General features: G+C 46.1%; 1 protein-coding gene across 2 annotated transcripts in view; it reads left to right on the forward strand.

Annotated features, from left to right (window-relative positions):
- The window catches only part of SEPTIN11 (septin 11), a 124,289-nt gene that overhangs the window by 77,123 nt on the left and 23,391 nt on the right, over positions 1-23,775 (forward strand). For both annotated transcript variants that reach the window (XM_044304401.1, XM_044304392.1), the window contains exons 5-9: positions 1,060-1,221; positions 12,467-12,563; positions 12,855-13,023; positions 19,304-19,436; positions 19,832-20,019. In XM_044304401.1, coding sequence (XP_044160336.1) covers positions 1,060-1,221; positions 12,467-12,563; positions 12,855-13,023; positions 19,304-19,436; positions 19,832-20,019 — 749 coding nt within the window. The remainder of the gene's footprint in view (positions 1-1,059; positions 1,222-12,466; positions 12,564-12,854; positions 13,024-19,303; positions 19,437-19,831; positions 20,020-23,775) is intronic.

Below are 23,775 nucleotides of genomic sequence, written 5' to 3' on the forward strand. Positions count from 1 at the left end.
TGGTTCCGTGAAAAATCACTGCTGCACACAAGATTGTCATCCGCGTCCGTGATCCGTGTCCGTTTTTTTTCCTATCATTTCAAAGGCAAACTTGACTTCGATTTTTTCTTCATTTTTCATGTCCGTGGAGCCTCCAAAAATCAAGGAAGACCCACGGAAGAAAAAACGGACACGGATCACAGAACAACGGAAACTATTTTTGCGGACCGCAAAAAAAAAACGTCCGTGTGCATGAGGCCTAACTTGAAGGAGTTGGAGCAGTTTTGCTAGAAGAATGGATGAAGTTCCCAGTGTCTAGATGTACAAAGCTTGTAGAGACGTACCTCATGGGACTTGCATCTGTAATTTCAGGAAAAGGTGGCCACAGTGGGAGAACACTTGTGCACATTATTGCTCTCTGTTTTTGTCTTTATTGTTTTTGTCACAGTAAATTTATTTTGCACCTTCAAGGTTGTAGACATGTTGTATAAATCAAACGGTGCAAACCTTCCAATTAGAATTCTAGATTGTAATGCAAGAAAACACCAAGGAAGGAAGTAGAGATGAGCAAATCCATTTGTTCATGAAACGGACATCTTTAGACATGAGGGGCTTGACCCGCTGCCCAACAGGCTCCCTTCTCCTTTTGATTGACAGGACATCTGTGCCGTTGCTTTGAGTATCGTTGCAAGTGTAGAGGCTCTTCTGCTACCGGAGCAGTGCTGATACCAAATGTGCATGCGTTAACACTTTCGAATACCCCGATGAGTTCCTCTGCGCTTTCGCCGCTACTCACAGCAACTGCGCAGGTACCAGATGTTCAGCACTCTCTATCAAAGGTTATGGGGGGAGTCTTTTGTGCAGCGAAGCCAACACCTCCCTGCTCAAGAAGACTGTTTGATGAACTGATCGTTTCGAACAAATTGACTTGCTCATCTGTAGAAGGGAGTGAATACTTTAATAAGGCACTGTATATTTCAAGTCTGTCGTACCATGTAAACCCGGGGATGGCTGATCCACAGTAACTTCATACTTGCCAGAGTTCAGTTATCCCCAAAAAAATAATGTTTTTAATTTTAGGTTAATATCATCCCAATCATTGCGAAAGCAGACACGATTGCCAAAAATGAGCTGCACAAATTCAAAAGCAAAATTATGAGCGAGCTGGTCAGCAATGGAGTCCAGATCTACCAGTTTCCTACCGATGAAGAAACAGTTGCCGAGATCAATGCGACCATGAGTGTAAGTTACAGTTTATGTCTGTTATTTTTAAAGGGAACCTGTCACCTGGATTTTGGCTATAGAGCTGAGGACATGGGTTGTAGATGGCCGCTAGCACATCCGCAATACCCAGTCTCCATAGCTCTCTGTGCTTTTATTGTGTAAAAAAAACTGTTTTGATACATATGCAAATTAACCTGAGATGAGTCCAGCGTGAAGGAGCCCAGCACCGCCCCGCATCCTCAGAATCTCCTCCTTGCTCCCCAACGTCATAAAGCTAGAGTGGCGTAATCTCGAGATGCACGAGCTAGCGCATGTGCAGTATCGTCATAGTGTTCCTTCCCTGTGCTGGCATCAGCCTCAGAAACGAACTGTGCATGCGTTAGGCTACTTTCACACTTGCGTTTGATCGGATCTGTTCTGAACGGATCCGATCATATTAATGCAGACGGAGGCTCCGTTCAGTACGGATCCGTCTGCATTAATAACGTAGAAAATTTTCTAAGTGCGCAAGTAGCCTGAGCGGATCCGTTCAGACTTTCAATGTAAAGTCAATGGGGGACGGATCCGCTTGAAGATTGAGCCATATGGTGTCATCTTCAAGCGGATCCGTTCCCATTGACTTACATTGTAAGTCTGGACGGATCCGCATGCCTCCGCACGGCCAGGCGGACAGCTGAACGCTGCAAGCAGCGTTCAGCTGTCCACCTGGCCGTGCGGAGGCGAGCGGAGCGGAGGCTGAACGCCGCCAGACTGATGCAGTCTGAGCGGATCCGCATCCATTCAGACTGCATCAGGGCTGGACGGAGGCGTTCTGCTCCGCTCGTGAGCTCCTTCAAACGGAGCTCACGAGCGGACAGCAGAACGCTAGTGTGAAAGTAGCCTTAGCTTGCGCATCACGAGATTACGGCGCTCTAGCTTTCTGACTGGGAGCAAGGAGGAGGTTCTGAGGATTCTGGGCTCCTTCATGCTGGACTCCACTCAGGGACAGGACTCATCTCAGGTTAATTTGCATATGTATCAAATTGTTTTGTTTTGTTTTTTACACAATAAAAGCACACAGAGCTCTGGGGACTGGGTATTACGTAAGTGCTAGCGGCCATCTAAAAACCCATGTCCTCAGCTCTATACACTATCCCGGTGACAGGTTCCCTTTAAGCCCCTTGTAGATTTTAAGAGAACCCATAACTTTTATTTTTATCTGTTTGCCGTAGCTATGTGTCAGCACTATCATAGATCAATCTGAATGGCACATGACAGACAACATTTACTTAAAATTGGGTCAGACAAGATTCCACCTTGATGGCAAGAATAGCACATTCTTCCATCCATCAAATGATGAAAACCTTAATGGAAAAGTCAAGTCTTGCAGACACATTAACCTCTTCCTGCCGCAGCAATTTTCTGTGTTTCCCTATTTTACTCCCTGCCATAACTTTTTTTTTTTTGTTTTTCCATTCACAAAGCCATATGAGGGCTTGTTTGGTACGGGACAAATTGCACTGTCTGACACCATTTCATATTGCACATGATATAGTGGGAAGCTGGAAAGAAAATGAGATAAAAATGCAATTCCACCATAGTTTCATGATTTTTATGGTGTTCTCTGTGCTGTAAAAGTGACATGTTAACTTTATTCTCTGGGTCAGTTCAATTACAGCAGTACTATATTGTTATGTTTTTGCTTGTGTTTTTCGTTACGTCTATGGAGCTGTGTGACGGTTCCTTTTTATGAGGCAACCAGTAGTTTTTATTGATACTATATTGATAATTTCTCGTGCATGGCATTGGGGGACACAGCACCATGGGTATATGTCCAACTACCACTAGGAGGCACTAGACACAAAAAGTGTTGGCTCCTCCCAGGTGGGCTATACCCTCTCCACAGGCACGAGGCTATTCAGTTTTAGTCTAGTGTCCGTAGGAGGCAGACCTGTCCTGCTTTTTTGCAGGTTCTGCTGTTTATTTTTATTCTTTTTTTCTCTCTTCCGCAGGTCGTTTTTTTTTTTTTCCACCGTTATACCTGCTGCAGGCTGGGGCTCCATCGTGTTCCACTTTAGTTGCCCCCCCTGCGGGCGCGTACTTCGGTACCATCGCCGGTCACCCAGTCCCCACGGACTGCATCCGCAGTGGCTTGCCGGCATTCCCACGGTTCCCGTGTTGAGTCTGCCGAAGGGGTGACCGTGCTGCGCCCGAAGACATCGGATGGTGAGTATATCGGATGGTGAGTATACTCCCCTGTCCCTGTGTCCCTGCCCCAGGGTTAGGTTCCCTTCTGTGGCCAGGGGGATGGGATCCACCTTAGCTGGGGGTCCTGGGGAGCCTCTTCGTTCCTCCTAGCCAACCCCCTCCCCCTCCTGGGGGGGTTATATTCATTTTTTTCCTCCCTTCTTTTCCCCCTCGGTTGGTCTTTTCTCTCCTCCCTGGCCACAGTCTCTCCCTGGCTTCCCCGCTACTTTAGTCCCCGGCTTCTGCCGGGACTAGGCCTCATCTTCTATGGCCTGTCCCCGGCTCCCAGGTGCTCTGTTTGCCCTGATCTGCCTATCCCCAGGTGTCGCTTCTCCCCCCCTACCCTACTCACCTATTTTTATGGTTCGGTGGGCCCTCTGTCGGCCGCGGTTCGCCCCGCCCCCCTTGCTCCATTCCCGGCCACCTCATAAATCGAGGCCCCGGCTTTTGGGCCTGCTAGGCCGCAATCTTCCCGGCCCCTCCCCCTTGCTTCCCGGGCTTTTCTGAGCCCCGCCCGGCCCTCGGGAGGAGCTATCTCCTCACCCTTTCCTGGGCTAACATGTTTTTTCTGTTGGAGGGGGTGGTTAACCCCTCGATTGCTTCATGTCCCCTGCAGCCCTACTGACCACCTCTTTTTTGGGGAACAGCTGCTGCTGCACCTCTTTGGGGGAACACTGCGTCCGGGTCAGGATAGACAGCCTCTGCTGGCTGCTTTTTGAGCATCTCTTCTCCCAACAGCTCCTCGGTCGCCACGTGTTTTCACGTGCGTCCGCTGTCTACAATGGCTGCCATGTGGTCATCCTGTCCCTGCTGGTGTGCAGTACCTCTTCCCAGATCCCATTGTTTTCCCTGAACAATCTTTTTGTGTAGGTTCCCCATGAATGGGTCCCTCCGTGTCAATGCCATGGGAACCTTGGCCGACTCTCCCTGGCAGTGTCGCTGGAACGCTACCAACCCAAATTGCGGCCACCTCTGCCCTCCCAGGGTCCTCCCTGCAGATGGGGCATGCTCAGTTAGGGGTACCTGCACCCGGGTTCGGCGAGGGGTAGCTCACAGTACACCCTCGGGTGGTCTCAACGGGGTCCCACCCCTCCTCGGCATCCTCGGATCCCCCCCAGGACAGGCCTGAGGCTGGTGACGAATCCTTCCTGTCACCCCATCCGTTGCCTCTGGGGACACCTCTGCACCGATTCCCTCGGAACAGAGCATCAGGCGGTCTTCCTCCATATAGAAGCCCTCTGGGAGGTCAAGACTACGTGCACGGAGGAACCTCTCCTACCTAAACAGGGTTGGTATCCCCTCTAGTGGATTTTCGGATGGTGCTCCCCTGACCGCACAGGTATTCAACCGCACAGGTAAGGCAGCCGTCCCCGTGTTTAGCATACTGAGTCACCTACCCGGTGTCTGATACGTACGCCTTCTCCTTAACAGGGGGGTTCCTGCACCACTGCCATAGGCTGTCCCTGACAAGCCTTCCTGGTTCCCCTATACCAGGGGTTATCCTCTACACATTTGAGAGTGTTTCCGTGGGGTTCCCATCCTGGTGTTGGTGTTCGCCACTCTACCTCATTACAGGGAGTTCCTGTTCTGGGCAAGCGGTTAGCTCGGCTATCGCCTCCTGTAGGTTGGTGAGTTCAGAGCAATTGTACAGCCGCCTTGCCCCTTTTCTTAGGTAGTGTACCTACAGGAGCCATTACTCCTGGCTGGCTCTATGGTGTTCCATACAGCACTATTTCTCCCTTCCGGGTGAGATATACAGGTCGCTTCAATTGCCGTTGCAATTGCACCTGTCTGTTCCCAGCCACTTTGCTCCTGTCATAGGTGGAGTACCTACACCATCTCCTGATGCTGTAGCCGATTCCCCTGGCTTGGCGCTATGGTGTTCCATGCGACACTATTTCTCCCTTCCTGGCGAGATATACAGGCTGCCTTTAATTGCCGCTGCAATTGCGCCTGTCTGTTCCCAGCCAATTTGCTTCCTTCACAGGTAGAGTACCTACGCCATCACCGGTGTTGTAGCCGATACCTCTGGCGGGCTCTGTTGTGTTCCATGCGGCAACATTTCTCCCTACGGGCGGAATATAGAGGCCACTTTCAATTGCCGTAGAATTGCCCCTGTCCGGTTCAGTTACCTGTCTGTTCCCTGCCGCCTTGATCCCTTAACAGGTGGAGTACCTGAGCCATCTCCGGATGCGGTAGCCGTTCCTCCTGTCCGGCTTTATGGTGTTCCATGTGGCATTTTCTCTCCTTACAGGACGAGATATTGAGGCCTCCTCCTATTGCCGTGGCCATTGCACCTACCTCATCATAGTGTGCACCAAACGGCCATCTTACTCCCTTCATGGGTAGAGTCCCTGAACCGTCTCCGATGCTGCAGCCGTTCAACCTGTCTGGCTTCTAGGGTGTGCTATGCGGCCCTGTTTCTGTTGCCATTGCACCTACCTGATTGTGGTGTGCACCTGTCTTGTTCTTTGTGGTACCGTGCGGCCCTACTGGGTTCCATTGTTAACGCGGTTGCTGTTGCACCTCTCTGGGTCTAGGGTGCACCATGCGGCCACATTGCTTCGATCTTAAATGTAGTTCCTCTAACACAGCCATATTTCTACCTTACAGGTTGTGTACCTGTACCCTCCGTATGCTGTCTCATTCCCAGATGCTGTGGCTATGTTTCCACTCTCCTTAGTTGGCAACATGCAGCCACTTTGCCCATATTTTAGGCGTGTGTTTGTAGTACCCCAAGCGCTGGGCCCTGTGGTGCGGTCTGTAGCTCAGACAGTTTCTGTATCACTGGGTGTTTTCTGCCCACGGGTTCTAATCTGTGCTGCGGATGTTGGTTCCATCCATTTGGTTCTTCCATACATCTGCCACTCCTTTACTGTCGCGCTCATTGGTCTCCTTCTACCTCTCAAGGCACTGTCTGCACCAGGCCCCCTTCGTTCAGCGTGTGCATGGTTTCCATGTCTGGCAGGTGTGGGCCAGCCCAACCCCCACCTTGTCGGTCTACTGCTACTTCTGGTAGCTCCAGTATATGACTGATCTGTCTGATCCGGCGGGTGGTCCTCATTCAACCACGCTCCCTACTCCGTGGCCAGGTGGTTGTTGGCCTTCGTGCTGTAGTTGCTCTTGCCTTCTCTTTACGGTACTACGGTATGCTGTGCTCCGCGTTACCCCATGTTATAGGGGAGTACTCGCGTTGTTTCCTAATTGCTGAGCGGCCCATTCCTGGTGAAGTACAAGGATCTCCACTGGATCTTCTACCTTGTTTGGACACGTAGCTGGTGGCATCGGCCGCGGCTGCGGTTTTCTGTCATCGCTGGATGTCCGCCACACGGAATCCTTCTGGGTCCACGGCTTTTATCATTGCTGGACGTCCTCCCTGATGGGTCAAGGACAGGACCTCTGAGCGCCACACACACCTGTCTGAATTTTCAGCTGCTTGCTCTGGTATCGGACAGGGCCCCGTAGTTCCTTTTGGGTCCAGGTGTTTTCGGTATTCCCTTGTATTTTCTGCTTAGTTGTGCTACATGGCGGAGGGGCAGTCCTCTTGGACCTTGCCGTCGTCTGCACCTGTCTGGTGCTTTCTCCCCCCTGGAAGTTTTCTGTATGCCGGTCGCAGCTGGTTTCTACATTTCTATGTAGGCTACCCCGGTTTTTTCATGGCGACTTCTGCATTCCTTATGCATATGGATGTCTGTCGTTTTGTGGTACATCCCGAGCTGCTGTACTTGCCCTCTCTGGGACAATGTTTAAGGTTTGCTGGTCAATATTCTTGGTACGGCTAGTTGTCCATGGCCTATGCCCCTTCCCCTATGGTGGTTTCTTTTCGCCTTTCCTGGATATTCTGGCTTGCGTTGTCTTCTGGTGGTTCAGCTTCTGGTTCCTTGTGAGCCCATACTGGGTACTCCTTTCTGGAGTCCCTGTCCCTGTTCATTTGAGGTCCTCTTGGGATTTGTGTCTCTTTTTCCAGCCTCCCACGTCAAGTACCTGGTATTGAGTGGTTTAGTGCTGCGGTTTGCAGTTCCACCGTATGGTCTCCTTCGGGAGGGACCTCCTCCTGTTGTAGGACCTTTCCTCTTTAGGTTTTTTGGAGTGCTCTCCTTCTACTCCCATGTCTCTCAGTCCAGTGTGTCCTGCCGAGGTTGCCTGGCCTGTATCTGGCTTCTTTTTTCCATGCTACTTCACATGCCCAGTGTTTCCTCTGGTCTTACGCTTCACGGTGATATCTTGTTTTCGGAGGCTTGCGCCTCGTCTCCTGTTTTTGGGGACGCAGGAGCTATCGTTCTTTTCCTGGTTTTTTACCTACAACCCCCTCCTTCTCCAGGGTTGGCGGTTTCCTCTAGCAGCCTTGGGTTTTCACCTTTACATGGGGCGCTTAGCTTCTTTCCTGGCCTTGCGGTGAGGGGAGTCCCCTCCCTTCACATGTGAGCCTTGCTATGGCTCCCCCACTCGTTTGGTTTTCAGTGCTTCCCTGTTTCTTTTCTCCCCTGGCCTTTCAGGGGATGGCCACAGGTTTTTTTGGGTCTGGAACAATGTAGAGCGTTGGGTAGTTTCACCACGCGGTGCTGTCCTAATTTTTTCTCCAGCCCTTGGCTGCGCTCTGTTTCCTTTTGCCACCTTCTTGCATTTGGGATTTTCTTCCAGTCATTTGTCCTGGGGTGCTGGCAGTCTTCCCTGCTTCTTCTGAGGTTTCTTCCTTGTTATGGAACCTCTTGCCCATCTCGTGTTTTTTCCCGTTGGGTCACATGGTTCTCCTGCACCTGTATGCCCAACCGGTGGCGCGTCTCTTCTTTTCCCTCCCTCAGGGACTGCTTTGGGACGTCCCATGGTGCTGTGTCCCCCAATGCCATGCACGAGAAAATTGGATTTTTTGTACTCACCGTAAAATCCTTTTCTCGTAGTAGGCATTGGGGGACACAGATCCCTCCCTATGTTTTTTCTTCCGCTTCTCCGGGCTGGTCTCTTGATCTTTCCCGGTACGGGAGTTGTTGGTTCCTTGCTTTTCTTCTCTCTCCTACTGCTTTTGGTACAAACTGAATAGCCTCGTGCCTGTGGAGAGGGTATAGCCCACCTGGGAGGAGCCAACACTTTTTGTGTCTAGTGCCTCCTAGTGGTAGTTGGACATATACCCATGGTGCTGTGTCCCCCAATGCCTACTACGAGAAAAGGATTTTACGGTGAGTACAAAAAATCCAATTTTTTTATTCAATTGTTTTGGGAATTGAAGGGGACAGTTTTTTTTTTTTTTTTTTTTTCTTTCCATTTTTAAAACCATTGATTTTTTTTTTTTTTTTTTTATATCTTTTTATTTCCATCATCTCAACAGAATAGAAAAAATTTCAACATTAATAAGAAAAACTTTAATTTTTAGTCTATCAAAAACATACTAGTTTTTTCTATACATAAACAAATATCTTCAATCCCCATTTACCCACCCACCTACCACCCTTATGGGGAGGGAAAGGGGGACGTGTGATAAACAAAACAAAAAAATAAATAAAAAATAAATCCTCTATCTATCCAGCCCTAAAGTAACCACTTCTTCCATATTTCATCAACACTTTTTACTTTTCTACTATGGCCCTCCATCACTCGTTCTTCTTTAATCAGTAAACCATTACTTTTATATTCTAATAGTTTGAGCATTTTGGGAATCCAGCAATACAATGATGATTATTTTTTCATGATGGGGAATTATTTTATATTTTTTTTATTTTTTATATTTGTTAAAACTTTAAAAAAAAAAAAACTTTTTGTATTTAATTTTGGTTCCTCTAGGGGACTTCAACATGTGATCATCTGATCACTTCTATGATCAAAAAACTTTGCAATGGCAGGCCTCAGAGCTTTCAGAAGGCCAGAGGCTGCCATAGCAACTGAACGGCTCCCATGATCTCGGAACAGGGAAGCCGTTCGGTCCCGTGGAGCGCAGTACTTCCGGAAAATAACTGCTCAGATGCCCTGGTCAATTATGGATGATCACAGATTCTACCACTGAGTGTCTGCTGTGTAAAGCAACAGGCACGGAAGTCTGTGGTGCCCACTGAGCTCTTAAGCAGGTGCCATCTTTAAAGACCCAACATCCAGCCCGATGTCAGAAAGCACTTAAATTCTGAGCATTATTTTTTTTATTAACACTTTGCCTTTCCTACAGGCAAACCTGTAGGAAATTCTGAGTTGCTCTGAAGCCACTTAAAATGCCAGGAGATGGATGTATCCATTTTGTATACGTAGCACATTCTTAGGCTTGCTGTCTGATAAATAACACCACACAATATAATGTAAAATAGCAAATACTTCTTTATTAATAACATATCTTATTTTAAAGGGGTTGTCCCACGAACAATATTCTACAGTTTTCAAACCAGTACCTGGATCTGAATACTTTTGTAATTTGCATGTAATTAAAAATTTAGCATAGCCACTGAGTTATTATGCAAAATGCATCTGTATGGCGTCACCTGCATTTTTTTTTTACTTATTTCTTTGACCTTCTCACTGAGATGGCCACACATGCTCAGTTTCATCCTTCAACTGCCTGCTGAGCTGTGATAGGGAGAGCATGGACACGCCCCCTGAGCTGCAGCAGAGAAGACACTCCCCTTGAGCTGTCAGCTTGATATAAATCTAGCAGAGCAATGAATGGGCAGATCTCTGGATCCATGTGAGGTACAGGGCTGGTTCTAGCTTTGTTAGAAAGAGATTGTCATGTACTACATGATGTCTGATTTAAATTTTTTACATTAGTCATGGGATAACTCCTTTAAGAGACATAAATTAACATCTTGCAGACATTAACCACGCAAAAGGGTGCCAGAAGAAAGGGTACAGTTATTACCCAATAAGGGCCAGGCCAATTTCCATTATTGCACTTTTGTTTTTTTTCTTCCTGCTTTAATCACTGGCAAATTATAGTGTTCATTGATGAAAGCAGGTTCTGCCTTGGTACTAGTGATGGCCGCATCAGGCTTTGCAGGAGGGCTGGAGCGCACCTACTTGCATCATGTGTCATGGTGTGGAGTGCCATTAGCGTCTATGCCGGTTTCCATCTGGTATTTGTGGAGGGAACATTAACCAGCCTTCAGTACATTCGGGACAGCATGAAACCAGGAGACCTGGTGTTCTAACAAGATGACGCCTGGCCACACAGTGCCTGTGCTACACTACATGTTCTTCAGGGTCTCCAGCGGCTCCCCTGGCCAGCTCAATCACCAAAGCTTTCCCCCCATCGAGAATGTCTGGGACTGGGTGGGCAATGGATCTCTCTTGCACAGCAGCCAAGAACCACATTGGCTGAGCTACAGGTCCAAGTTGAAAGAACTTAGAACTACCTACCACAAGAGGATATCCAGCATCTGTATGACTGTTACCATGCCAAAGTGGCAGCCTACGTCACAGCAATGGGTGATGCCACCCAGTATTACCGTGACTAGGGGTGCACCGAAATGAAAATTCTGGTCCGAAACCGAAAATTCAGGATGCCCTTGACCAAAAACCGAAACTGCCTTTTTGCCCAAATACTTTTAAAATACTTTTTTTAAGTAAAAAAAAAAAAGGAAACTTAAGTGAATTAAAATATAAAGTTAAACAGATACATAGATATTATACACACAATGCCACCCAAAGTGGTTATTTAAAAAAAATGTTACTCTCCCCCCCCTCCCTCCCTTGTCACTCTCCCCCCCCTCCCTCCCTTGTCACTCTCCCCCCCCCCCCTCCCTCCCTTGTCACTCTCCCCCTCCCTCCCTTGTCACTCTCCCCCTCCCTCCCTTGTCACTCTCATTTTCCCCCCCTCCCTTGTCACTCTCCCCCTCCCTCCCTTGTCACTCTCATTTTCCCCCCCTCCCTTGTCACTCTTATTCTACCCCCCCTCCCTTGTCACTCTTATTCTACCCCCCCTCCCTTGTCACTCTTATTCTACCCCTCCTCCCTTGTCACTCTTATTCTACCCCCATCTCCCTTGTCACTCTTATTCTACCCCACCTCCCTTGTCACTCTTATTCTACCCCCCCTCCCTTGTCACTCTTATTCTACCCCCCCTCCCTTGTCACTCTTATTCTACCCCCCCTCCCTTGTCACTCTTATTCTACCCCCCCCTCCCTTGTCACTCTTATTCTACCCCCCCCTCCCTTGTCACTCTTATTCTACCCCCCCCCTCCCTTGTCACTCTGATTCTACCCCCCCTCCCTTGTCACTCTGATTCTACCCCCCCTCCCTTGTCACTCTTATTCTACCCCCCCCTCCCTTGTCACTCTCATTCTACCCCCCCTCCCTTGTCACTCTCATTCTACCCCCCCTCCCTTGTCACTCTCATTCTACCCCCCCTCCCTTGTCACTCTCATTCTACCCCCCCTCCCTTGTCACTCTCATTCTACCCCCCCTCCCTTGTCACTCTCATTTTACACACCCCCTCCCCCTCCCTTGTCACCTCTAGTGTAGCCTGTGTAGCGTGGCCGAGCTCTGTTCGGTCCGCGGTACAGGAGCATTTGTTTCTTGTACCCGGCCGGACTGAAAGGAAGTGCACACTAAGTGAGCACTTCCTGTCAGTCCGGCCGGGTACAGGAAACAAAAGCTCCTGTACCGCGGAACGAACAGAGCTCGGCCACGCTACACTAACAACAGCAGTAGCACAGAGCAGACACAGCAGGCTGCGCAGCACTGAGCCGGAGATTCTTTAGAGCGGCAAGCGTTTAGGAGGCACAGCATGAGGGGCGCCGCCGGCCGGCCGCCCGAACGTATATAGCCAACCATATTTTCTGCCGATATGTACCAATATCGGCCGAAATGGATTAGGCCCATTTTCGGCCGCCGGAATTTCGGTGCACCCCTAACCGTGACCCTACCTCAACATTAACCCTTCTGCAAAACCCAAAATACAGGGTGCATCACCTCGGTTGTGTGATCATTGACCAAGCACCTCAGGCAATTTATACTTTGTCAATCGCATTCATTTTTGCCAGTGTTCTTTTCTCATTTTCCACTGGTGTCTTTAAACAGATGGTTATGAAAAATACATCATTTTTACTTAATTTTGTTTTAGGTACACCTTCCATTTGCAGTAGTTGGAAGTACAGAAGAAGTAAAAATTGGCAACAAAATGGCAAAAGCAAGGCAGTATCCGTGGGGCATTGTCCAGGGTACGTTTCAAAGGTTTCAAGCAAAATTGAACATAGCGTTCCATTTTAATAGCGTTTTTGTAAAATAAGGAGTATAATATCTAAGAGTTAGATCTGATCATTCACATTAGATATATTTCCTTCCACTGATCTAATGTGTGGGGACAGAAACAAGGTTCAGATATGTTGAATCTGTGATGAATGCCAGATCCTTTGTTCTCCCAGGGAAAGGCCATGGACAATGTCCTCTGTTTGGCTTTCATCGTTTCTGTTACGAGTGGTTTCTCACATAACTTTTTCCTTATTATTCAGTTGAGAACGAGAACCACTGTGACTTTGTGAAACTGAGAGAAATGTTAATACGAGTGAACATGGAGGATTTAAGAGAGCAGACTCATGCTCGCCATTATGAGCTGTACAGGCGCTGCAAACTGGAAGAAATGGGATTCAAAGACACAGACCCCGACAGCAAACCCTTCAGGTAAAAAGGAATACGTTTATTTGGACCTGTTCACAACCGCTAATCTTTAAGAATACATTTCAGCCACTGGGAGTGATGGCCTGCTTCATTTTTCATTTAGAGGGTGCACAAAAAGACCCCTTTTAAGGCAAAACTAATAGAGAAAATGCATGTGCAGATAGTACACTTTTCCTCCTAGTAAACCCCCTTGGCACCTTCTGGGTTCATGGGAGTCCCAAAGACTTTTTCAAAGCACAGCCTGTACAATTATTTGTACAAAAAGTACCCGAGAGGTCAGAGATTTCAAGAAATACCCATAGATTTATAATTTTTAAGCATCTGTGAGCAGATATGTAGTGTGAGAATTAATGCTTGATAGGTTTGATAAGGTTATTGACTTCCTATGAAATTACCATTAAAAAGTTCCTTTTTGATGGCCCAGTGATCAGGTCAATTAAATGTGCCTGTAAAAACCTGATGTTGAGCAAATGCTTGTATACTATGATCCAACTGCTTAAAGGGAACCTGTCACCAGGATTTTGGGTACAGAGCTGAGGCCATGGGTTGCTAGATGGCCGCTAGCACATCCGCAATACCCAGTCCCCATAGCTCTGTGTGCTTTTATTGTGTAAAAAAAACTATTTGATACATATGCAAATTAACCTGAGATGAGTCCTGTCTCTGACTCTTCTCAGGTTAATTTGCATATGTATCAAATCGTTTTGGTTTTTTTACACAATAAAAGCACACAGAGCTATGGGGACTGGGTATTGCGGATGTGCTAGCGGCGATCTAGCAACTCATGTCCTCAGCTCTATACACAAAATCCAGGTGACAGGTTCCCTTTAAAGGGGTTTTCGTGTTTCATGATATTGATAACCTGTCCTGAGGATAGATCCTCAATATCAGATCTGTTGGGGTAGGACTCCCAGCATCCCTGCTGATCAACTATTTGAAGGGGCCACGCCGTTTGTGCAAGTGCTGCATCCTTTTTAATGGTTATGTGCATGCCGTCTACTTTGTTAAATGTATGTGTCTAAGATAAGAAAAGACGGGTGTGAATGGTAACACTTGTACTGCACTGTGGAATCTGTGCTGTGTGGTTTGCTTAGCAATGTCCACAATATATTTTGTCTGCTTATGTCTTCCATGTGTATGTGTGAAATATTATGGTCTTCTGGCTTGGCTTTACCGCTTGGCCTATAAAACCCTGAGTTATCTCATATTAGCTATCCTTTTTTAAGTGAAATCACATACTTGAAATCCAATCCTTTCAGCTGAACTAGCGGCAAACCAGATGATTTGCTTCTCCGTTTACATGAACAGCAGATTATACGTTGTTTTACCACAGCAGTGTTCAAATATGTCTGTCAAGCATTTAAGGAATTTCTGACTGACTTCCTGCCTGCCTGAGGCCCCCATCTGTCCATATTAGGCTTGAAGGAGATACAGGTCCCAGTTGGTTTTCAGTAGTAGTAGTAGGCGGTCAGAATGTTGTAGAAAATGTCCGCTTGTGATATACAACAATGTACTGTCGCAGAATAATGCAGGGATACTGGATCATAGTGTTTTTCCCTAACAACTTCCTTGATGCTGTGAGACTCCACTATTTAGCGTGTGTATTATGTCACTTTTCTGACTGCTCAAAAACACCCACCTCTTAATTTAATTAAATTTGGTATACACATCCCTTGCTACCTGGAAAGGAATCTTGTGGGGGTCATACGCCCCTACACAGCAGCTGCATGGAGTTTGTATGCTCCAACTGTTTTTGCTACACACATATTGCTCTGTAACTCAGAAACTCATCGATCAATTTCTACTAAACTTGGTATACATATCACTTACTATCTGGGAAAGAATACTGTGGAGGTAACATGCCGGTACACAATGAGTTTCTGTCTGTCTGTATGTTCTTTATGCGCGACCAAACAACTGGACCGATCTTCACCAAATTTGGAACACAGGTACATCAGGTGTCCAGGAAGGTTTTAGACAGAGTCTGAGCTCTCTAGGACATACCGTTCCTGAGATATTCCCAAAAAATGACCTGCATTAACCAATACAAGCCTGCAAGTCTTTCTCTTCATATCCCAACTGCCATACACATGGTCACATGTCCCTCATCATCCACTAGTCTCCAAATACACACAGTTTTACTCCAGGTTTCCATAACAACCCAGCCATTTTTCTTCACTGCTGTAGGTCAGCTTTAGGCTAGGGCTACATGACGACAATAAGTCGCACTACACATGAGGCACAACTACACTGCTACATGTGTCGTGCAACATTGATGTTGCACCAATGTTGCGCAACAGTTTTTATAATGATAGTCTATGGTGTTGCACTGCGGCATGTGACATGCTGCGACGCGACAGATGCAGAAAAATCCACCTCGCAGTCGCAGCATGTCACATGTTGCAGTGCAACACCACAGACTATCACTATGAAAATTGTTGAGACAAAATGTTGCACATGTCGTTTTGTAGCCCTAGCATTAAAGGGGCAGGGCGCTGTGGAGGTCACTGTTAAGGCAGCAGAGTACTGGGAGGTCACTATTAAGGGAGCAGGGTTTCACCATTAAGGGGGATTGCCCCTGAGGAGTTCAAAGGTCAAAGTTAAGGGGATGGGCTGCTGTGGAGGTCCCTTTTTAAGGTGGCTCAGTACTGGAGACCATATCTCCAGAAGGATATTGATACTTTGGAGAGAGTTCAGAGAAGAGCTACTAAACTAGTACATGGATTGCAGGATAAAACTTACCAGGAAAGATTAAAGGACCTTAACATGTATAGCTTGAAAGAAAGACGAGACAGAGGGGATATGATAGAAACTTTTAAATACATAAAGGGAATCAACAAGGTAAAATGGGAGAGAATATTTAAAAGAAGAAAAACTGCTACAAGAGGACATAGTTTTAAATTAGAGGGGAAAAGGTTTAAAAGTAATATCAGGAAGTAATACTTTACTGAGAGAGTAGTGGATGTATGGAATAGCCTTCCTGCAGAAGTGGTAGCTGCAAATACAGTGAAGGACTTTAAGCATGCATGGGATAGGCATAAGGCTATCCTTCATATAAGATAGGGCCAGGGACTATCCATAGTATTCAGTATATAGGGCAGACTAGATGGGCCAAATGGTTCTCATCTGCCGACACATTCTATGTTTCTATGGCTGGGCACTGTGGGGGGGTCAGTGTTAAGGGGTGGGGGACTGTGGAGTTCACTGTTGAAGGGGCGGGGTGCTGTAGAGGTCACTGTTATGGGGGATACTGTCGATATCTATATTTTAACGACACACACAAACATTAAATGAAATATACCTGTGCGAAGCCGGGTCATTCTGCTAGTTTAAAATAAAATGAGCAAAAAAGTTTTATTTTACTCAGTTATATAGTGCTGACATATTCTGTAGTGCTTTACAGACATTATCATCACTTTGTGTCTCCAGTGGATCTCACAGTCTAAATTGTCTTTGGACAATCAGTGTGGAGTGTGGGATGAAAATACTAACTCCACGCAGATGATGTCCTATTTCAGATTAAACCTAGGACCCCAGTGCTATAAGGCACCATTGCCAATACACCAATATGTGGTACATCAGTTAGGCATATACGTACAGTCCAGTCACATTATTGATGACTTGACCTCAGGATAGGTCATCAGTATCAGATCTGTGGGGGTATGACTCCCAGCACCCCCACTGGTCAGCTGTCTGAAGAGACCACGACCTTTGTGCAAGTGCTGCATCCTTTTCAATGGTTACTAGGATGCCGTCTACTTTGTATACCGAGAAACAATGTTGTGCTGGGAGCCCTGCTGCTAGAAACGCCCTAAAACAGCTAATATCTAGAGTAACCCCAGTGTGCAGCATGGACAGCAGCTAGACAGGCTGGGGGGTGATTCAGTAAGATCCTAGGGGGCTCCACAGGTCTCTGGAGCTATACTGACTGCAGTGCATCCCACAGCTGCCACAGGGTGTGTGGGGGAGGATCCATAGAGCGAACATGATGATCAAGGTGGTTCAAATCTGGAGAATTAGGGACAGGGTAGTACTTGGAAGTCTTGTTGGACATTTCTAACAATGTGACATGTCTCATTGTCTTTCTGGAAGACAATCAGCATGTACGGGATTACATGATCTGCAAGGATAGAGTCATACCTAAATATCTGGAGTGTTTTCCCACATGGATGAGTGGGCCCAAAGAATGCCACGAAAACATTCTCCATTCCATAACACTGCCACCTCCAAGCAATGGTTCAGGGTGTTTGTGCGCTGATGGTTCTCGCCTGACACACCACTGTCCATCTCTTTGATGAAGCAGAAAACGTGACTCATCAGAGAAAGCAACCCTTTCCCAATCGGCAAAGGTCCAATTACAATACTGCCGTTAAAATTTAAGTTTTTTCTCAAATGCAACCTTGTTAGCAGAGGTGGTGATCATCCGTCTTCTTCATAGCCCCATACACAGTAGGATTTGCTGAACTGTTTTTAGACACGTCTGGTAGTCCCCTGGTTCATTATGACGGTGAGCTGCTCCATGCTAACATGACTGTTCGCTTTCGCGCACCTTTGTCGACGGTCACCTCTCTCATCAATGGCACGTGGTGCACCTCACGTCTGTTATTCACAATGGTGCCATTTGTCCACTCCTGAAACTTTCACCACAGCAGAACACAAAACGTTCACAAACTGCTCAGTTTCAGAAATACTGCACACACACCCCCCCCCCCCCCCCCGGCCTGAAAGCCAAGAATAATCCCTTTTTGCAACTCGCCAATAAATCACCCCTTTTACCAATAACAGCAACGATATGTTTATTTTATTGTATTATGGCTATCAAATACGTCGTCCCTTAGGTTCTGATTAAAGTGCATGTCTTGAGAGTCTTGAAAACTGAACGGGGAGTGTAAATTCTTTCCTTATTGTAGATACCGGTTGATATTTAACTATTGCACTTTTTTCCCATTACTTTTCTAAAAGTGACCAGATAAGTGGTAAGAGGCTATAAGCTGGAGAAGTCTGACAATGCGTGTGTGCCTCTTAATAAATGTGTGCATCATTGATCTCCTCCAGGCTACAGCATGCTGAGATGATGCACAGTAAGGCCCCTTTCACACGAGCGAGTTTTCCGCGCGGGTGCAATGAGAGACGTGAACGCACAGCACCCGCACTGAATCCTGATTCATTCATTTCAATGGGTCTGTGCACAGTGCATTTTTTTCACGCATCAGTTCTGCGTTGCGTGAAAAAAAACGCAGCATGTTCTACTATATTCTGCGTTTTTAACGCAGTCCTGGCACCATAGAAGTGAATGGGGCTTCAGTGAAAAACGCATTGCATCCGCAAGCAAGTGCAGATGCAATGTGTTTTTCACTGATGGTTGCTAGGAGATGGTTGCGAACACAATCGCAGACAAACTGACTGAACTTGCTTGCAAAATGGTGCGAGTTTCATTGAACGCATCCGGACCTAATCCGTATCGTTCTTGTGAAAGAGGCCTAAGTGCAGCCATTTTCTCCCCTGCAGTTGCTGAGGTCGGTGTTAACACCCCTCTACACTGGCTGAGCATCAGGCAGATCATCGCTAACGAGCATTAGTAGGAGCGCTCGTGATAAGAAGGTGCCACCCATTACCAGAGTTCTCCTTTGTGGGCCTGTCAATTGTTCGGACCTGTTTGTTTTAGTAAATATAACTGCATTCCCTCTAATATCATAATTCTGGAGCATATTTTCTTAGAACTCTACATTGTGCCGTTCTTCTGTTTATTCCTACTAGAAGTTAATGAATACATTGTATGTTTGGGGGGCGGGGGTCCTGCATAGTCTCTCACCATTCTGTGCTTGCAGTATTAGACTATATAGCGACGCACCCTTTTAATAAAGGGAATCATAATGTCCGGTTTTCTGTTTATTCCGAAATTTCTAAGAGGAATAACAAAGGAACAACACACTGGCAGTGCGCCAGAATTTCATGCAGTGTTCAAGTATTTACTGAGACAGACATGTCAGATGGTGAGAGGTTCTCTTTGATTAAGAAGGGAAGCTTGTTTTTATATTTAGACCGCCGCCGTTGTGTTCATAGACTAAACCCTATGGCACCCGGTAATGAAAGACACACATCTAAGGCATGCAGGCACCTTAATGATGGGAGTTTTCTTTTGGTTATTCATAGTGTAAAACTTTGAAAGGACATAGCTTTTTTTCCACCACTCATGAAGAGCCATAGATTTATTTTAATTCTATGTTATACAATAATTTTTTTTATTTTTTATTCTGTTATTTTTTTCCTTTTATGTTACTAGCCTTCAGGAAACATATGAAACAAAGAGGAATGAGTTTCTTGGAGAACTGCAAAGGAAGGAGGAAGAAATGAGACAAATGTTTGTCATGAGAGTGAAAGAAAAGGAAGCAGAGCTGAAAGAGGCTGAGAAAGAGGTAAGAAAAAAACTTTCTTTGGGAGTATCCATGTAACAAAGCTAAAACCAGCCCGGTACCTCACACATAGTTCTCCCCATTCAGTGCTCCAATTGTCCTGCTAGATTTTCTTCTGGCTGGGTTCCTAGGGGGGCGTGCTCTGTAACAGTCACAGCTTCTAACAGTAGATAGGGCTGGTGGCAGTTGAGCATGTGTGACCACCTCAGAAAGGTAGACAGAGAAGTAAGTAAAGGAACAAACAGGCGGCACTATACAGAGATTTTATAGAATAGCTAAGAGGCTATACTAAATATTTAATTGCCTGAAATTAGAAATGGTGCTACTTTGAAAAATGTAGAATAATTTTTGGGTGGGACAACCCTTTTTAACTCTACGTCTATACTAACCATTCATAGCTCCACGAAAAATTTGACCACCTCAAAAGGACTCACCAAGAGGAGAAAAAGAAGTTGGAAGACAAGAAAAAGGAGATTGAGGATGAAGTGAACATGTTCCAGAAGAAGAAGGCTGCCACACAACTTCTTCAGTCCCAAGCCCAACAAGCTGGATCCCAGCAAACCAAGAAAGACAAGGACAAGAAAAAGTAAGCAGGCTTGTGTAACTACTCCCCATCTCAAACTCTGGCTTTTGGCATGAATGCAGCTACTTGCCATCTCATCTTCATAATGGGAAACTGGTCTTCTCCTTTTTTTTTTTTTTTTTTTTTTTTAATATACATTTTTTTTATATCTTGTTACAGTCTAGTCTGAAAAATGTGTGGTAACATCCTATAGTTCCTGGATGCATAACCACAGGGTCAGCGTCAGGTCTATATGGGCACAGAACCAGTCCATTGTGCTACAATGAAAGCATATACCGGTAATAAGGAAAAGACCAACACATAGGTGATCACCACCATGCCAGTAGTGCTCACTGGCATACACCGCTATTATTGGAGAAGGGGGTGTATTGTAGACTTATAACTGACCCTTTGTAAAGAATCTTTCTATGTATAACATGTAGATATGTTACGTAGGAGGCTTAAGCTCCTTAGGCAGTGTGCAGCTTTATTTTTTTTTAAATAAGCACTTTAATAGAAATATATTTTTTATTGTTTTTTAGTGGGCAAAAAGAGAACTGTAAATAGTAACGTTGGGTGGTTGCAGGGGATTTCATGGCTTACATTATGCACTGGTTCTACCTGTCAGCGGCTTAGGCTACTTTCACACTGGTGTTTTGGTTTCGGTTTGTGAGATCCGTCATGGGCTCTCACAAGCGGTCCAAAACGGATCAGTTTTGCCCTAATGCATTCTGAATAGAAGAGGATCCGCTCAGAATGCATCAGTTTGCCTCCGTTCAGTCTCCATTCCGCTCTGGAGGCAGACACCAAAATTCTGCCTGCAGCCTTTTGCTGTCAGCCTGACAAAGCAGAGCCAAACGGATCCGTCCTGGGACACAATGTAAGTCAATGGGGACGGATCCGTTTTCTCTGACGCAATAGAAAACGTATCCGTCCCCCATTGACTTTCAATGGTTTTCATGACAGATCCATCATGGCTATAGAAGAAATAATACAACCGGATCCGTTTATGACGGATGCAAGCGGTGGTATTGTAACGGAAGCGTTTTTTTGCAGATCCATGACGGATCCGCAAAAAACGCTAGTGTGAGAGTAGATTTACTAATGGGTCTGCCCCAAACGTCTGCCTTAAAAAGTGGCCCAATTTAGTGCATCTATGGTTTCTACACTTTTTACGACATGGTTGACAAGGGTTCAGGTCTTGAAGGGGCTTGTGACACCTCACACATTGGCAGCATATAGTTAGGACACTCCAGCTGTGGTAAAGCTACAACTCTCAAGATGCACACTTGCTGGGCTGTTCTCGGAACTTCATAGAAATTAATGGAGCATGCTGGGAGTCGTAGTTTCACCACAGCTGGAGTGCCGGAGGTTAGATATCACTGAGCTAGGATATGCCACCCTCAGTTGGGTATGACTCCCACCTCTGGGACCTGCACCTATCTCTAGAATGAGGCCTCCAAAGTGAACGAGCGTGCACCTTGAATGCGTTGTTTGCTCTCTATTTACTTCTATGGGAATTCCAAAGATAGCAGACTAGGCGCGCTCAGCTATTTTTGGAAGTTCCATAGAAATGAATAGATAGTGCACCTTGCACGTGCGGCAACCGCTCCATTCACTTCTGTGGGGCTGCTGGAAATAGCTAAGCCAGCACTTGGCTATTTTTGGAAATCCCATAGAAATGAATGCTCGCTGAGCTCTGTTCTAGAGACCGGTACAGGTCCCAGAGATGGACCTGCAACCGTCTGACATTGGTGGCATATCCTAGTGATATGCCACCAATGTCTGACATGAGACATACCCTTTAATGCAAAAGTTGGAGCTTCATGTGAAAAGATGCAGGGTCTAAGATGTGCCATTTTGCGCCAAAACTTCGGCACAATTCTGGTGTAAAAATCTGCCTGAGTAAGCCAACCAGAGGCAGAGTTAGTCAGTGAAATGTGTCTGTTCCTGCAGCAGATTCATCATCCAGCCTAAGCCCCTGTGATAAATCTGGTGCCGATCTAGACAGCCTGGCTAAGATTATACCATCTGTAGGATTAGTCAATCTGGGCCTTTATATTTTGATTTAGTGTAGACCTGAAATACTTTTGTACTGGTAGAGGTGTTCCTAGAACAGTGGCGGACACATGTAACAAGGCATTTATCGGGTGCTAATTTAGAAGTGATATGATTAAAAAGGGCACCATATCTAGACTGTGCTGCCCAGCCGCCCTCACCATCTTCTTCCCAGTTTCACAAGCTCCTAACTGAATTTTCACCTAACGAGTGACGTTTAGCTATGTCATAGCCATCTCACCACGTATTCGTGGTGTAATATGCCTTCTGCTTTATTCTCTTTGAACTGAAACTAAGTTTAGATTTCTCTGTTTAAACGAATGTCTTCTATACGGCTATGAGGAAATACTTAAGAGGCTCCACTTACCAGCGGATGGATTGATTTCTTTTTGTTCTGCACATTAGGAAGTAAGCAATAAGACGGTATCGCTGTAAATTCCACGCGTACCGTAATGAAGCTGAGCCCCCATTACATTATCACCCTGTATGACTTGTTCAGTCTGCAGAAATCTCCCACGGCACAGTGTTGGCACAGGTAATAAGTATCCAGGCCGCCTTCAGTTTCTGGCATTCAGCCCTGGATATAGTATCTTTCTTTCCTATGGAGATATTCTTACAAGGCAAACACTGCAGTGTGTGGTATTTGGACTGCAGCCTGAATTATAATGAATGTCTATGGAGGAGGCCTGCTTGCTAACAATTATTAATAGTAGGGACTAGTAAAGCCGTCGGGGAAATAGAATGGCTATTACGCCAGGCGAGCATTAACAGAATCAATAGAATATCACAGCTGCCATCATCTGGTTAGTACAGGAATCCGTTACCTATAATGCCGCTAATTCGTAGGATGCTTTCCAAGTTAATTTGGAATTCTGGAGTGTCTTGTTGGCAAGGCCTAGGGGTTCGTGTCATTCCTAAATCACTAATAATACCATCCATAATACAGCCACCTTTTTTTCTCCCATAGGCAGCATACACTGGGTGATGGTGGTGGGGAAAATCACCAGTATCTTGGTTATATCTGCTTCTGAGAAAGTGGATGACAGCTAAATATGGCTGTCATATGGGTGTCAGCCAGCATTTCCATACTCCTAAATGGCCGAGTAGAACTAACATTGAGTACAAGTCAAGGGCCTATATTTCTATAATAAACTTTTGTATTTAAACGGAACCTGTCACCCGGATTTTGTGTATAGAGCTGAGGACATGAGTTGCTAGATGGCCTCTAGCACATCCGCAATACCTAGTCCCCATAGCTCTGTGTGCTTTCATTGTGTGAAAAAGCCGATTTGATACATATGCAAATTAACCTGAGGTGAGTCCCTGACTCATCTCACGTACAGGACTCATCTCGGGTTAATTTGCATATGTATCAAATCGTTATTTTTTTACACACTAAAAGCACACAGAGCTATGGGGACTGGGTATTGCGGATGTGCTAGCGGCCATCTAGCAACCCATGTCCTCAGCTCTATACCCAAAATCCCAGTGACAGGTTCCCTTTTTAAGATTCTCTTACGAACGTTTCTGATTTCCAGAGTCACTTGCCTTCTAGTGGTGGTTTTAAAGTATCCCATCGTAATACCCAAAATGCTGATTGGGGGGGGGGGGGGAATAGCCTTTTACTTTGGTGAATGTGCTTACATAGCCATGCGGCTGGATACAGAAAACTTAGTGTAAATGTCATTTCAGTTATTTTTAATATAGTTTAGGGACAGGGAT

This window comes from Bufo gargarizans, chromosome 1, assembly GCF_014858855.1.
Source record: "Bufo gargarizans isolate SCDJY-AF-19 chromosome 1, ASM1485885v1, whole genome shotgun sequence".
Lineage (NCBI taxonomy): Eukaryota > Metazoa > Chordata > Amphibia > Anura > Bufonidae > Bufo > Bufo gargarizans.